The sequence below is a fragment of the Eutrigla gurnardus genome, assembly GCF_963514095.1.
Source record: "Eutrigla gurnardus genome assembly, chromosome: 16".
NCBI classification, from domain to species: Eukaryota; Metazoa; Chordata; class Actinopteri; order Perciformes; family Triglidae; genus Eutrigla; species Eutrigla gurnardus.
Genome location: NC_139927.1, coordinates 21427693 through 21441639, shown reverse-complemented (window position 1 = coordinate 21441639; position 13947 = coordinate 21427693). Strand labels below are relative to the sequence as shown.

At 39.9% G+C, this 13947-nt stretch overlaps 1 protein-coding gene across 1 annotated transcript in view; it reads right to left on the bottom strand.

Annotated features, from left to right (window-relative positions):
* The window catches only part of cep128 (centrosomal protein 128), a 50589-nt gene extending 37289 nt beyond the window's left edge, over positions 1–13300 (bottom strand). Inside the window, exons 1-11 of the mRNA XM_084031055.1 lie at positions 12599–13300; positions 12383–12469; positions 9199–9331; positions 8929–9047; positions 8562–8653; positions 6998–7070; positions 5549–5671; positions 2729–2815; positions 2329–2403; positions 2033–2180; positions 966–1105 (exon numbers count right to left, since the gene is read on the bottom strand). Coding sequence (XP_083887181.1) covers positions 966–1105; positions 2033–2180; positions 2329–2403; positions 2729–2815; positions 5549–5671; positions 6998–7070; positions 8562–8653; positions 8929–9047; positions 9199–9331; positions 12383–12469; positions 12599–12772 — 1251 coding nt within the window. The 5' untranslated portion in view covers positions 12773–13300. The remainder of the gene's footprint in view (positions 1–965; positions 1106–2032; positions 2181–2328; positions 2404–2728; positions 2816–5548; positions 5672–6997; positions 7071–8561; positions 8654–8928; positions 9048–9198; positions 9332–12382; positions 12470–12598) is intronic.
* Between the last annotated feature and the right edge of the window lie 647 nt (positions 13301–13947).

The following is a 13947-nucleotide window of genomic DNA, read 5'->3' as shown; positions in this document are numbered from 1 at the left end:
TTAAAGAAGGGAGCAAAAAAGAAAATAGGCATGAGAGATTTAAAAAAGACAAGATGAACAGTAAATGGAGTGCAAATGTGGGGACAAAAAGCAAAGACAGAAAGGTCAAAGAAGGTTGAGTCTGTCATGCTGCCAACAATCGGATTATCTGCACGGCTGGTCTGAAAGGAGTGTTGCACAGGATTCATTTCATTTCCCACAAGAAAATCACAATCACTTTGAAGTTTGAGTTTGACTGTATTAAGTATTAAGTAAGGGTGAGTAAAGTTAGCCTGCTGCCGTTTAGGTGCTGAATAAGACTTCCAGTTAATTATCCAGTAATTAGTCATGGACTGATCAGTCATAGGCCTATTCGAGTGGAGATTGACTGAGAAATTGCATCTTCCACCCTATTCCCCTCATTATGCTTCATTTTTGCTAATTTACCATTTAAATGAAACATTTCCAACGTCTATTTTGATCTAGACATAAAAACGATAAGAGACGCCCCAGGTGATACATGCAAACACCCACTTCATCTTTTAACACCTACTCTGCAACAGGGGGAGCATGGGAGTTTAAACACAGGTTCAGTGAAAGAAATATCAGAGATTACAGGAAGGTGCCAATGATTTAAGGGACAGCCATTTGTACTAACATGTCATTGGTACCCAGCAGTCTCCACTCTCCCTGCTCAGCAGGGGAATTCTAGATGTTCTCTCTCTTGTTACAGTGATGGAAGTGACACACTCCACCAGTTTGAGTAGGAGAACGACTGCTGGTTGACTTCTGATGTCCTATTCCAAATGTCACTTCATCTGATGATTTTAATTCATTCTTTGTTCTATTCTTAAGGGACTATCGCAAATACAGTCATGTAGATGATGAAGACAGGACATGCAATGCCTTCTCTGAATCACTGGTGTTAGAAGCTATTGTTGTTTTGTATAGATTACCCACGGTCACTCAGTTTCTCCAATACACACCTCCACCTGTAAGCTGAGTTGGACTCTCTCCTTCTCCTTGCTGTCCAGAGTCCTTTTCAGTTCTTCAACGTCACTGAGGACCGAGGCCGTGTGCAGCCGAGCTCGCAGCTCCACCACTTCCTTCTCCAGATTCAAACGATCTGAGCGCACACACACACACGCACACACACACACGCACACACACGCACACACACACACACACACACACACACACACACGCACGCACACACGCACACACGCACACGATCAAAGTGTTGTTAGAAATGTTTCTAATTTTCTTCTACACGTGGAGAAAGGACACACATATATATATATATATACACAGTGACAAATAACTTGCCATATAGAATAGAGAGCACAAAAAATACACTGTCACAAAAAACCTAGGCAACATTTTTCATTGAGATGAATTGAGCACTTATTAAAATTATTTTATTTATTCATTATTTATTAGAATTATTTTTTTTACCTATTTACCTACTATATTGGAGACTCACATGGATGGCTCACATATTAATAACCTTGGTCACTCGGGGCAGACAGAGAGTTGGTAGACATGAACAGAATCCAATGAAGTGATAAGATATGTGAGTGAAGCCGGATTCTCCATAAATAACAAGGATACTGATACTTAATACTACTGGGGATGTCATCATGAAGTATTTCACTATCTTACCCATGTCAAATTCAGATTTAACTGTAAATTAGCCACCAAAAAGAAATATTTTGAATTTATTTTATAAGGATGTCTCTTTCAAGCTTTCACACTTTTCTAAGCTGCTTCGAATTGTCTCCCCTTAGACATGATGTCAGCTACTTCTTACTTGTATCGCTCTGAAATCACGCCACAGAAAACAGCTGCGTTCTGTTTCCTCGGCTGCAGTCCAGGTAGGCTGCATGTCGCTGACCTATATTAACTGTTAATGACTGTTGTTTCCACTGAGTGTTCAGACGTGTTTACCATTGTATAATCCTCCTGATTAATACACTCACATATACTGCCTATATGTTAACATTGGGCCTGCTCACACACATTAAATGCCCATCGACAGACTTAAATTCAGTACCTGCCCCTTGCTGTCCACCTCTACCGTTCCCCCCATCAGTGTGGTTGCCATGTGGCTGAGCAATGGGCTGAGACGTCTCCAGCCGGGCCCTCTGAAGCTCAGTCTTCTCCCTTCTTGTCCTCAGCAGCTCACTGCGCATGTCCTCCACCTGGGGGCGTGGAAGCAGACACAGAGAAACTGACTTTGGGAAAAAAAAAACGGCATGGAAGTACTCAATGGCTTATTGTTTTGTCTCCCGAGGTTTACTGCACATCTGCATGTACAATCAGGTACAGCACACAAAAACACAAACACACCTGTTGAACAAGGGACTCCCTGCTATCCTCAGATTGTTCGAGTTGTCTTCTAGCTCTCTCCAGCTCCTGCTCCATCTGAAGAGAGCGTAACAATAACGATGTCAGGACAATACATAACAATGAGCATCACCTACAGTATATTATTAGGTATGCAGAATCTACAATCTATTCATTTATGAAAGCAATAGGAAGGGGCTCTATTAAATGTTCAGATAAAAGGTTTTAATATATGAGCTGCCTGAGTTAAAATATGAATGCTAACTAGTACTACAGTGAAATGATGCAGCAAAAAGGCAGTAACTTTTATAAGGCAATGTTTCACAGCGCTCAATTCATAATCTTCTACCAAGGGATTTACTTTTTTAATACAAAACATTCCTCAGAGACAATAAATATTCACCTTGGACTTCTCCCGGCCTGTTTTCAGTAGTCCGGCTGTAACAGCCTCCTCTCTTTCCTGGGTTTGGACTTGGCATCTCCCTGGAGTCTTTAACACAATATACAGGCCACAGCGTGTATCATTATAAGAGCACACATATAAGTGGAGTGAAAGAATGCAACACAAGAACTGCTATTGCATCATAGCATCCCCCATCTCATCTTCTTTGAACAAGATACTGGCATCATGGTTGATTTGTACAAGAGCTTAGATCCCACTCAATCCCACTCACTCCAAGCGGGCTGTGCTGATGAATTACCGGCTGCTAGCAATAACATCTACCCAAGTGACTCATCATCTGTTTGATTCACATCACAGCAGGCTCATCGGTGGGGAATTAATGTGCCCTCTGCTCTCCCTCCTCTCCTGCTCTTTAGTAGTAAAATACTTTGTTTTCTCTTCAAGTCCTCATGCTTGTTTATTTACCCTTAATTTTTGGACGAATGCATTATTTGCCATCGCCTGGGCCCTGCTGGTGTCCCATTAGGACACTATGGGAGAAAGGGATGCAAATGAATTAGTAGCTACTTACAAAGTGTGTTGGAAAGTCTAGCTCACAAAGGCTACCAGTCTGATACAGCTACACAGTGCCCCTTTGTGGTGCGCTAATAAACTGCAGGCATGAGAGCCTCAACAAGGAATGATGCTGAGACACTGATCAACTTCAACAAAACACTGTTCTCAAAACCAGGGAGCAAAAAATGTATTGATTGGTTATTTAAAAAATGAACTAACATTCTATACGGTGGCTGTGGGCATCTATTGACTTGCATCCAGCTTGGAGTCTCCATCACTAAAGTACACAGAGCTCTCTCAGCTATTACAGCTTTAAGTCAAATGCAGGAATAAAACCCAACACGATTTGCATGAAACGCGGGAAAGTAGCAATTGCTTGCTTAGCAACCATCTGCACCGCATGGAAGTAATTGCCTAGGTGTGGTTTACAGTCCTGTAAAGCGAGGTGACACCGTGGGAACGCTGCTTTCACAAACAAGGGAGGACTACAGTGCATTAGAGAGAAAACCCTTCAATAACACACACTGACCCATCAAGGGTTTTTACAGTCTCTGTAACATTCAGGTATTTGATAGGTGGGTCACCGTACGGTGCACGTAGCCGCACACAGAATACATAGTATACAGATGGTTGAGCATAATGCAGAACCAAAAGTCACAAGCCCCGAGTTCCTCCTGGAAACTGTTAGCTGTACGCTGTTCACACAGCGAGCTGTTGGTGTGCGAGTCTGCCAGACTATGGCCAGCTGGCCAACAGCAACGAGAGAGTTGTGTATAAGACGAGGACAGTGTGGCAACACATTGCTCCCCCGTTGCATGGGAGAGAAACACATCCAACATGCTAACACACAATCAATGACATCACCCAGATGTGTCGCCCAGCACTCCCCCCGATGCACAACTTTTACTTTCTCATTATTCTATCTATTAAAGTCATTTCACTTTCATAGCAGGAGATGCTTGTCAGTTATAGAGCCTTTTGTGACCTGTTGCCTTTTGGGATAATGCTAAATAATACAAGATTTTGTTTTCGCTCTACTGTTTGCTCAAAATATATGAACTCTTGACGTCTGTGTAGCAAAACAGCCCTCATGCCCTCCTTGTTTGGAGCACCATCAGCTTTAAACTCAACTTACATTGTAATCTCACCTGCCCACCTGAAACGGTGTCTCCAGAACGACACTCTGTCATAATGTGTCACACAGACTCACACAGTGAAAATAATACCAGTGTCTAATCACTAATCACAGCTATTACAGTTTTTGGCTGACAGCTCTGGAAAGGTGAAGAATAATCACTTGTTTTAACAAGTTTGCATTTTAACATATTTGTACCGGAGTAAGCTACCAAAACAGTTTATGGTTTTGTTTAAACTGAGTATTCATAAATTGTGTTGATGTTGGTGGTCTGCATTACTATTCAGGAATAACCAACAAGCAGTTATTGGCAAAGCCGGTCATACGTGGGTAGAACATCCTGCTGAATTGCCAAATCTTTTCTGCAGTAGACACATTTCTCCTGAAAGAAATATAGATTTCATTGAATAGCTGATGGTATTAGTCAAATTATTTATTTATTATTTATTTACTGGCTGTCCATGTAAATCCACCCTCAAGCCTTGTGAGATACAATATACACTGAAGCTACAGTACACTGGAGCTGTCGATAGAGGCGACTGCATCAGCCCAGCAAGGGAAGGCTCATTAAGCCAATCAGCCCTTTCTTCCCAAGCATCACATGACTGGAAGACACCCATTTGAGGGATTTAACAAAAACACAGTGCCAACGTAATATCTGATGTATGTTTTTCCTGTTGTGTCATTTGGTGTCCTACTGTATTTGAAGTCTGCATGTCAGACTTGATTAATTATTGGCTGCTTAATTATGTTTTTGGATGAATGTGTTTAGTTTGGTCTGCTGTAAAAGCTAAGGGTATTTACTAGATCTCCTTTCATTGATGCTGTACCTTCATCATTGTACTTTCACGCCGTTTCTTTTGCTTTTGTGTAACTTGTTCCTTTATTATAACATTAACATAACTAAATGAAAATTAGCCTTTTGATATGAATTGTGTGTCTCTGAATAAAGTTCAAATCAAGTAAATGTATGTTTCTTGTCCACATCTCTTCATTGAATTCTGTGCCTTCGTGTTGTCTCTAGATGATTTTTCAGCGTTCCCTTTGAGTGTGAGAGAACATGAGTGTGTCAGCGGGGGAGGTGTTGGACGGAGGGATGACAGCGGATGAGTGGTGAGGTGCAGTGTCACCTCCTGCAGCTCGTCAGACATGGCCACCCACAGATCAGGCCTTCTCTCTCTCTCCACACTACATTGTTCAGTTTGCATCTCTCTCTCCAGCTCCTGCAGACGCCGCTCCACGCGAGACGACACCTGCAGACAGGGAGACAGGCAGACAGACAGGCAGACAGGAGAGACAGAGGACGTCTGAGGTCAAGCAAACATCACCGATGTACTGATGGCAGGAGGATATGATAAATGAGACAACAGGAAATTAAAATGTGGGTGACAAAAAAAACTCTTTTAAAACTGACGAGAAGACATTCACAATTTAAGTATTTCCTGTCTAATCAGGAAGCATCACACCCACCTGTAAGAGACAGCTATTACCTTTATCTTGACACGTCCGTGGACGCGGAATTATAAAAAAAACATGTTGGAACAGCATATCGTGCCTGGAAATTATAGTGATAACATTAATAATTGCAAAAGTTAGACTTCACTGAAGTTATATTTGAGAAGACCAGATGACTTTGGTGAATCCGAGCTAACATTTTAAAACACCAAAGTCAAGTAACAGAGGGAGGCAGCGGTAGACCAGCAACTCCCATGTTCTGCAAAGTAAAATACTGTTTTTGTCACAGGAGTTTTGTGGCATTGAATTAGGCATGGGACGTTATGAAAATGTCATGTCATGATTATCCTGCCAAAATAAATGCGATTCATGATATTATCCCAACAATCATTCAAATATACTTAAAACTCTTAAAAATACTGGAATCACTTTACATTTTGTTTAGAAATTAATACACAGATAAGACGCCCTTTATTTACTGAACATCCCTTTTCATGAAAGTCAATTAAAAATCTTAAATTAGATGATCATAAATAGTAAAGTATTCCTACATGAGTAAAGGATAAATAAAAACAAATTTGATATTTGTATTTTTTGAATCAATCTATTTTTCCCTTCTCTATCATGGTGGCAAGCTAGACAGCTATTTCAAGTCCCTTGTGACAATTATTATAATCCCAATAATAGAAATTCACCCCGATCACTGTGAGTGTTTTTATCACGTTTTTATCACGATAAAATCCAATATTGTACAATCCCTACTTGAAGAAGAGAGAATGTGAATTGATGATGATTCAGTCCATCACAAAGGGCTGTCTTAAGGCAAGGAAATGTGGTGAAAATAGTCTTAATATTGTGTACATTTAAATGGATTTTTTAGATGTCTTAAATATGTGTTGCCGCTGCTGTACAGCCAGTGAAGCGTTGCTTAGCTTCCGTGCAGGTAGCCTGTCCGTTTCACCAAACTGAGGGTGTGCAGACCGCCATCGACCCCACACAGAATATGGATAACTACCTCATTCAACCCCACTTCAGAAAATCCAAACTATCCCTATAAAACCAAGTCCACCGAGCTGGAAAGCAAACTTGAAGTAGTGATGGTGAAAAGCAGAGCTACAACTCACTGAGGCCTGTCTCTGGGAAGCTGTCATTTGCTCCGTGAGGCTCTCCATCGCTCGCCTGGTGTCAATATCACACCTAAAAAAGCAGAGAAATATTCACACATCAGAGCCCTCTGTCACTTTGTAAAATCCTTTCCTGGGACATCATTGATTAAATTGTGAATGCATAATGTGATGCCACTAAAAATAATTAAGCACCTTTAGATGTTAAAACACAGTGGATCAATTTGGTCAGCAGCACCAGGGAGGTGAGATTTTTAATAACCTGAAAATGTCAAATTCTGATGCATGTTGAAAGGAAGATCTGCTGCCAGGCTTTTGGCTTTCAAGTGATGTGTCATTAAGTTCCCATAGGCATTAATCACTGTCTCATCAAGGAGATTTCAAAGACCCCAAACCATGCATTTGTTTTAAAAGCTCAGGCAAATACATTTATGTACTGTGGATATGAAAAATAAGGATCAATATCCAGTCAGAGCTCACAATATAATGCAGAAAGTCTGTGGTAAACCATAAAAAAGAGACTGCATAACGTCTCCTTGCACTAAGTGTGCATTACTAGATTAGCATGTACTAAATTCCTAAAACCGTATCCAACTATTTAAGCCATTGTTAAAGCAAAAAGTAAATGAATAGATTGTAATGAATAAATTTCATAAGACATGCAGACTTAGGAAACCAAGGTTATTTAGTGTTACATTGTGTGTCAGAAAGAAGTAGCCTTGAAACACAAATGTATATGGTTACTCTGCAAAAAGGGGGGAAAGGCCTGTTCTATTCAGTTTTCATTTCTGACTTCAAGACAACTAAACTAAAATATTTGACAATAACCATAGTTACAGGGCATGCCCATTGTTACCAGTTGTTATCATTTTCAAAGCTTTTCAAATCTGGCAGTGACAAATAAGAAAAATAACAGAATATGGGGGGACCATTTAGCCAAACATTTCTTCTTTTTTAAAATACTAATTTCCTTTGTTCCTTTCCTTGTTTGTCTAATAAAACAATGTCTTATTGTAAACTTTCTATTTCTTTCTTTGTTAAATGGACCTGCATTTACAGCACCTTTCTTGTCTTCCGACCATTTGAACCGCTTTACACTACATTTCCCCATTAACATGCATTCCTACACTGATGACAGCAGCTGCCATACACGTTGCCATCAGGATTTAAACTAACACATTCACACATGAATGGCTCCGCCTTCCGGAGCAACTAAGACTTCACTTTCTTGTCCAAGGACACCTCGACATGAGCCACCGCCCTGAATGCTTTTATTGCATCCTCATTTTATTGGATATGGTTTTTAATTTGCTATTGTGAAGGAATTTGTAGTATGTTTTGAAAGGTGCTAAAAAAAATGCATTATTATTATTATTATTATTATTTATTCCACGTATTATTATGGCAGATTACAAAATAGCATTGGGAGGTTCGACTCCGTCCTAAAAATCCCCTTGTCTTATAAAAAACAACAAGGACTGGTACATTTGGTTTGTATATTAGCCAATGTGCTACATTTCAGTTGACAGTTGTGATGTTTAGACTTTCCCCTCCCCTCAGATACCTATTTCTCCTGAGGATTTCTCTATCCAGGTCATCAGACAGTCTATGCTGGTCACAATGAAGATCCCTCAGGGATTGGTGCACAGTGTGAATCTATGTGAGACGGCCACAGACACAGAATACAAAGCATAAGCAAAGCAAAAAGTGTTGGCTATTATTGGATTTATGGAGATGCAAATGTATTGCAGACAGTGGAGAGCAGACAATATTAACATGAACAATATCCCATTCAATAAAAATCTTATCAAGCTCCTTCAAGATTAGCGTCATATCAATGTTCCTTACTGTGCCCACTTGTGGAGTCTTTCTGACACTACATGACAGTAACAAGTGGCACTGATTGGTAGTTGGTGTATCTCCATTCTTACATTGTCTGTTGTCCGGCTGACATCCTTGAAGCGAACACTGGCAGACTGAGACCTCCGTCTCCTTCCTGGAGCGCCTGTATAGTCCTTCAGTGGAGAAGTAGGATTGAATCGCAGGCCGTCTGAAAATAAAGGTGTAAATGTGTTAGAAAGGGTTAACGCAGGAGCCAGAGGGCCAAACACAAACTGTTACATGCCTTTATGTTTTATCTCTTTGCAAATTAGCCAAAACAAAGACTACATTGAGAGGACAGTTTGCAGTGAACTCCATACCTGATCCTGAACAAGCCTCCAGGTCACTGGTATGCAGGGAGGAGGCCGACGCTGAAGCACTCCGAACCCCGTTGGATCTGCTCACCCTCTGTGTCTGTAACTGATTGATTGACTCCTCCAGGTTCTCCCTGAGCTGGTGTAGGGCATAATCATACAGAAAACAACAAACTGATACATGATGTAATACAATTTAAAAAACAAAAACAGAACTGGTTAAAAAAAAAACAGCAATAACAGATACACAGAAAAATACATAAATGACAAACATAATCAAAACCTTGAACAGATATAGAGGGGAAGAAATAAAGGTGAGTTAAAGGTGAGTATGAAATGATAACTTTAGATATAACTCAGATAACTCAGATTGTTACTGTCCTTGGGTGCACACTGCAGATGTGAGATTTATAAAACGGCTGACAAACAACTCACACTTCCAAAACTATTAAAAAAAAAAAACGACTGTTGAAAACTGACATCAAAACAATGCCATATGTGCAACAGAATAACCAAGGTCAAACCATCAGAATCTTTAGAGCTGAGCTGAAACAGCATTTAGAGCATCTATATTTCCTATGGTGATATATGGGGGAGATAACCTTGGGAGGAACTCAATTTTAATGTTGAAATGAATTGTAGATTGATTGATTGATGGATAAATGTCATATTATTGGTTGAAATTGATTAATTTTAGATATAAGTATGCATCATATTTTGAGGAAATAGTATTGGATTTTGAAAAACAATTTTTTTTAAAAGCATATGGGTCATTCCGTGTCATTTCACCAAATGCCTCCCACCTGACCATCTCAGAATGTCCTGAAAAAATTCAAGTACAAAGACACACTTGTTAATAGGACAAATCCAAAATATTAGGTCTCTACTGTCAACAGTTTTCTCATGAACCATCATTGAATGAAGGGTAGTTTAGGCATCCTGCTCTGAAAAGCCATTTTTAAACAGCAATATCTGGAAAACTATCTCACCTGTGGCCTTCAAAATTTCTACAGTGTATATCTGTTACTAATAGCCTCCAGACATGAAATATCAGGGGTGTAGCTCAATGATAACCTTTTATGGTAGGTACTTAAAATGTGGCTTGTTGAAATAAAGTACATTTGAAGAGTGGCTGAGCTCCCATTTTTACAGATAAAAGACTTCTGCCTCTATCTCTGGTGTTAGCTTAAACATTCTACAAAATATGGTTTCTCTTAGATGATTAGTTTCACAGATATTAAGGCTCAAAAATGGAAGTAAACACATCTTTGCCCAACTTCAGATTCATATTCCAAAAAACTGACAACACGTATCAGGTCCAAACTTACTTTTTTTGAAAGATCATATTCTTGTTAAAGCATATTTAAAAAATCGGGAGGGTGTTTTGCTTCAATTTGTCGCAGTGATTTTTTAAAATCCTGATATTGGTGGGGGTTTTGTGGCCGGTTTTGGTACTGCATGTCCTAACAGCCTAAACATCACAGCAGGGCAATTCAATTGTGTTTTTTACCATTTACCAAAGACTTACATGTGACTAAATGCTACTGATAAATTTAGCCTTACGGAAACATTAAAATGTAGCACATTTGTAGTTACAGAGGCAATAAGTCCTTGGATGTGAGTTAAACATGGTGAAAGCAGCTTGTATTGTCTTAAACCATGAACAAACATAGCATAATATTGAAGACTGTACATTTTGTCATACTTTAAGTATATACATTACACAACCAAATCAAATAATAATCTTAATTTGAGCATAAAGATTTTACATTACAGTACAAAAGTCTCCAAAGTTTGATATTGAATAACAGTTTGTCTCTATGCTCACTATGAGGGATCACACATTTTTCATCTTTTAGATCCAATTCCTTTGTCACCTTCATTAATTTGGCAGTCACTTTACAAATGGTCTAATGTACATCTCTGCTCTGTTGTGCTCATCTTTTTTGATGGCATACATGCACCCAGTTTCTGTAGAGGGAACGTCAAATCCTGCAATTCTATGCTGCAGTGGGACATTGCACATCTTCTCTTCTTGGCCAGTAGAAACTCTTGGCAGGGCCATGTGGGTGCATGAACTGAACCAGTACATCTTCATCTGAAACATCTCTGATACTTCCTATCCACTATTTCTGATCATACACACAACTCACATATTGTCTCATAGTGAGCATAGAGACAAACTGTTATTCAATATCAAACTTTGGAGACTTTTCTACTGTAATGTAAAATCTTTATGCTGCCTTTTGTGAGGCTAAATTTATCAGTAGCATTTAGTCACATGTAAGTCTTTGGTAAATGGTAAAAAACACAATTGAATTGCCCTCCTGTGATGTTTAGGCGGTTAGGACATGCAGTACCAAAACTGGCCACAAAAACCCCACCAATATCAGGATTTTAAAAAATCACTGGGACAAATTGAGGCAAAACACCCTCCCGATTTTTTTATGTGATTTTAACAAGATTATGATCTTTCAAAAAAAGTAAGTTTGGACCTGATACTTGTTGTCCGTTTTTTGGAATATGACTCTGAAGTTGGGCAAAGATGTGTTTACTTCCATTTTTGAGCCTTAATATCTGTGAAACTAATCATCTGAGAGAAACCATATTTTGTAGAATGTTTAAGCTAACACCAGAGATAGAGGCAGAAGTGATAGAAGTATTTTATCTGCAAAAATGGGAGCTCAGCCACTCTTCAAATGTACTACTTTATTTCAACAAGCCACATTTTAAGTACCTACCATAGGTTATCATTGAGCTACACCCCCGATATTCCATGTCTGGAGGCTATTAGTAACAGATATACACTGTAGACATTTTGAAGGCCACAGGGGAGATAGTTTTCCAGATATTGCTGTTTAAAAATGGCTTTTCAGAGTATGATGCCAAAAACCGTCTAAACTACCCTTCATTCAATGATGTTTCATAAGAATACTGTTGATAGTAGAGACCTAATATTTTGGATTTGTCCTACTAACAAGTGTGTCTTTGTACTTGAATTTTTTCAGGACATTCTGAGATGGTCAGGTGGGAATATTTTCAGAAATTTGATGAAATGACACGGAATGACCCATATATTATCAATTAGGTGAACAATTTGAACGTGAAAATAGGCTTTTTTAATTTCATCTTGACTTTAAGGTGTTAGAAGGTTATAATTCAATCCTAATGAATTGAAGAGGTGTCTGACCAGTGCCATGGCTTCAGCCTGATCATCTGTATGCTCCCTGTAATGGCCCAGCATCCGGTCCACTTTGGTCAAATTCCTACTGGTGTCCTGCCGGAGAAAAGGAGATTTTAGTTACGCATATTGAAATACGTTTAGGAACCAATACATGCTATAAGTAAACGTATAGTGTGTATGACATGCTGATGCACTGCTACTGTCAGTTAGATGGCAGAGTACCTGTAAAGTGCTTGCCAGTGTGCTGATCTTCTCGGAGATGTCCGCGGTTCGACCCTCACCTCCACTCCCACGGTCTCTGCCCCTGTCCCGGCCAGGTCTGCGGTGGGCTTCACGCCCCCGGGACCTGTGCACCCGTGAGCTGTTGTATGAATCCGACTCACTGGAGGTCTCCATAGTTTGGGACAGGGGAGGTTCACAGTGGATGCGACAAAAAACGGCTGACTGCGTAAATCTGACGATTAGTGACCAGCACTAGCTTGGTCTGCAAAACGCTGTTTACAAACAAACTAGGTTGGCTTTCAACTTGTTTTACAATATATGTTTTTCATAGTTAGCGGACATGAGCGCTTTGCCATGGTTACCGTAACAACCAGTGGAGGCAGAAAGCTACGTGACCACTTCAATCCAAACTGCCCTCGTCCCCATTATTGTGCTGGGCATTTCTGAGGGGGGGCTCAACTGGTTAGCAACAAGTGGTAACTACTGTGGACGTTAGCTAGCTAACCCAACATTAGCCAACACATTTAGCCCGGTGACAAAACCGTGAGAACTGCAAAACACTGCACACATCACCGGAAACGGAGGATATAAATGCTAGAGTCATAAATACGTTACACAAGATCCGCTGGTTGTTCGCTGAGCGAGTGATAGTAACAGAAGCACAACTCCCAGCGTCACCGAGCACAGCGACTTGAACTAGCCGCGTCTGGGAAGGAAAACAACGGAGCACAGCCGCCCCAAAGGAAGCCGGGAAATGTATGCTGCCCCGATGGAGCAGCATACCGATTTCTTATCTGTGAACTACATTGTCCAAAGGTATGCGTTAGCGCCACTGTTGCCGCTCGTCAGTCAGTTGGAAAATATATGAAAAGGGGAATTAAAAGGGCATTTTTGATTGAATAAGAATATGATATATATATATATATATATATATATATATATATATATATATATATATATATATATATATATATATATATATATATATATAATAACTCTTAATATGAGGGAAATGTAAAAGAAGATATGAAAACGGACAGTTTATGTTGACCGAGTGTGGTATAATATATTAACTGGGCAAACATACTATTGTTTAAAATGTAAGTGAATACAAAAACCTTCAGGGCTCAAGGGGAAAATAAACTATTCTCGAGTCTGACACAAGAGTGTCTCAGAAGTCCACCCTCCCTTCAAGTTGAAGACCACCTCCAAACCCACCACAGAGCTGCTCCCTCTGTCCACAGCATCCCACCTTCACAGCCCCACTCCGACTCCTGGGCCCGCACAGACACCAGGAGACCTCGTACAACACACCGGACTTCTGACATTTAGAATACGTGCTCTTGATC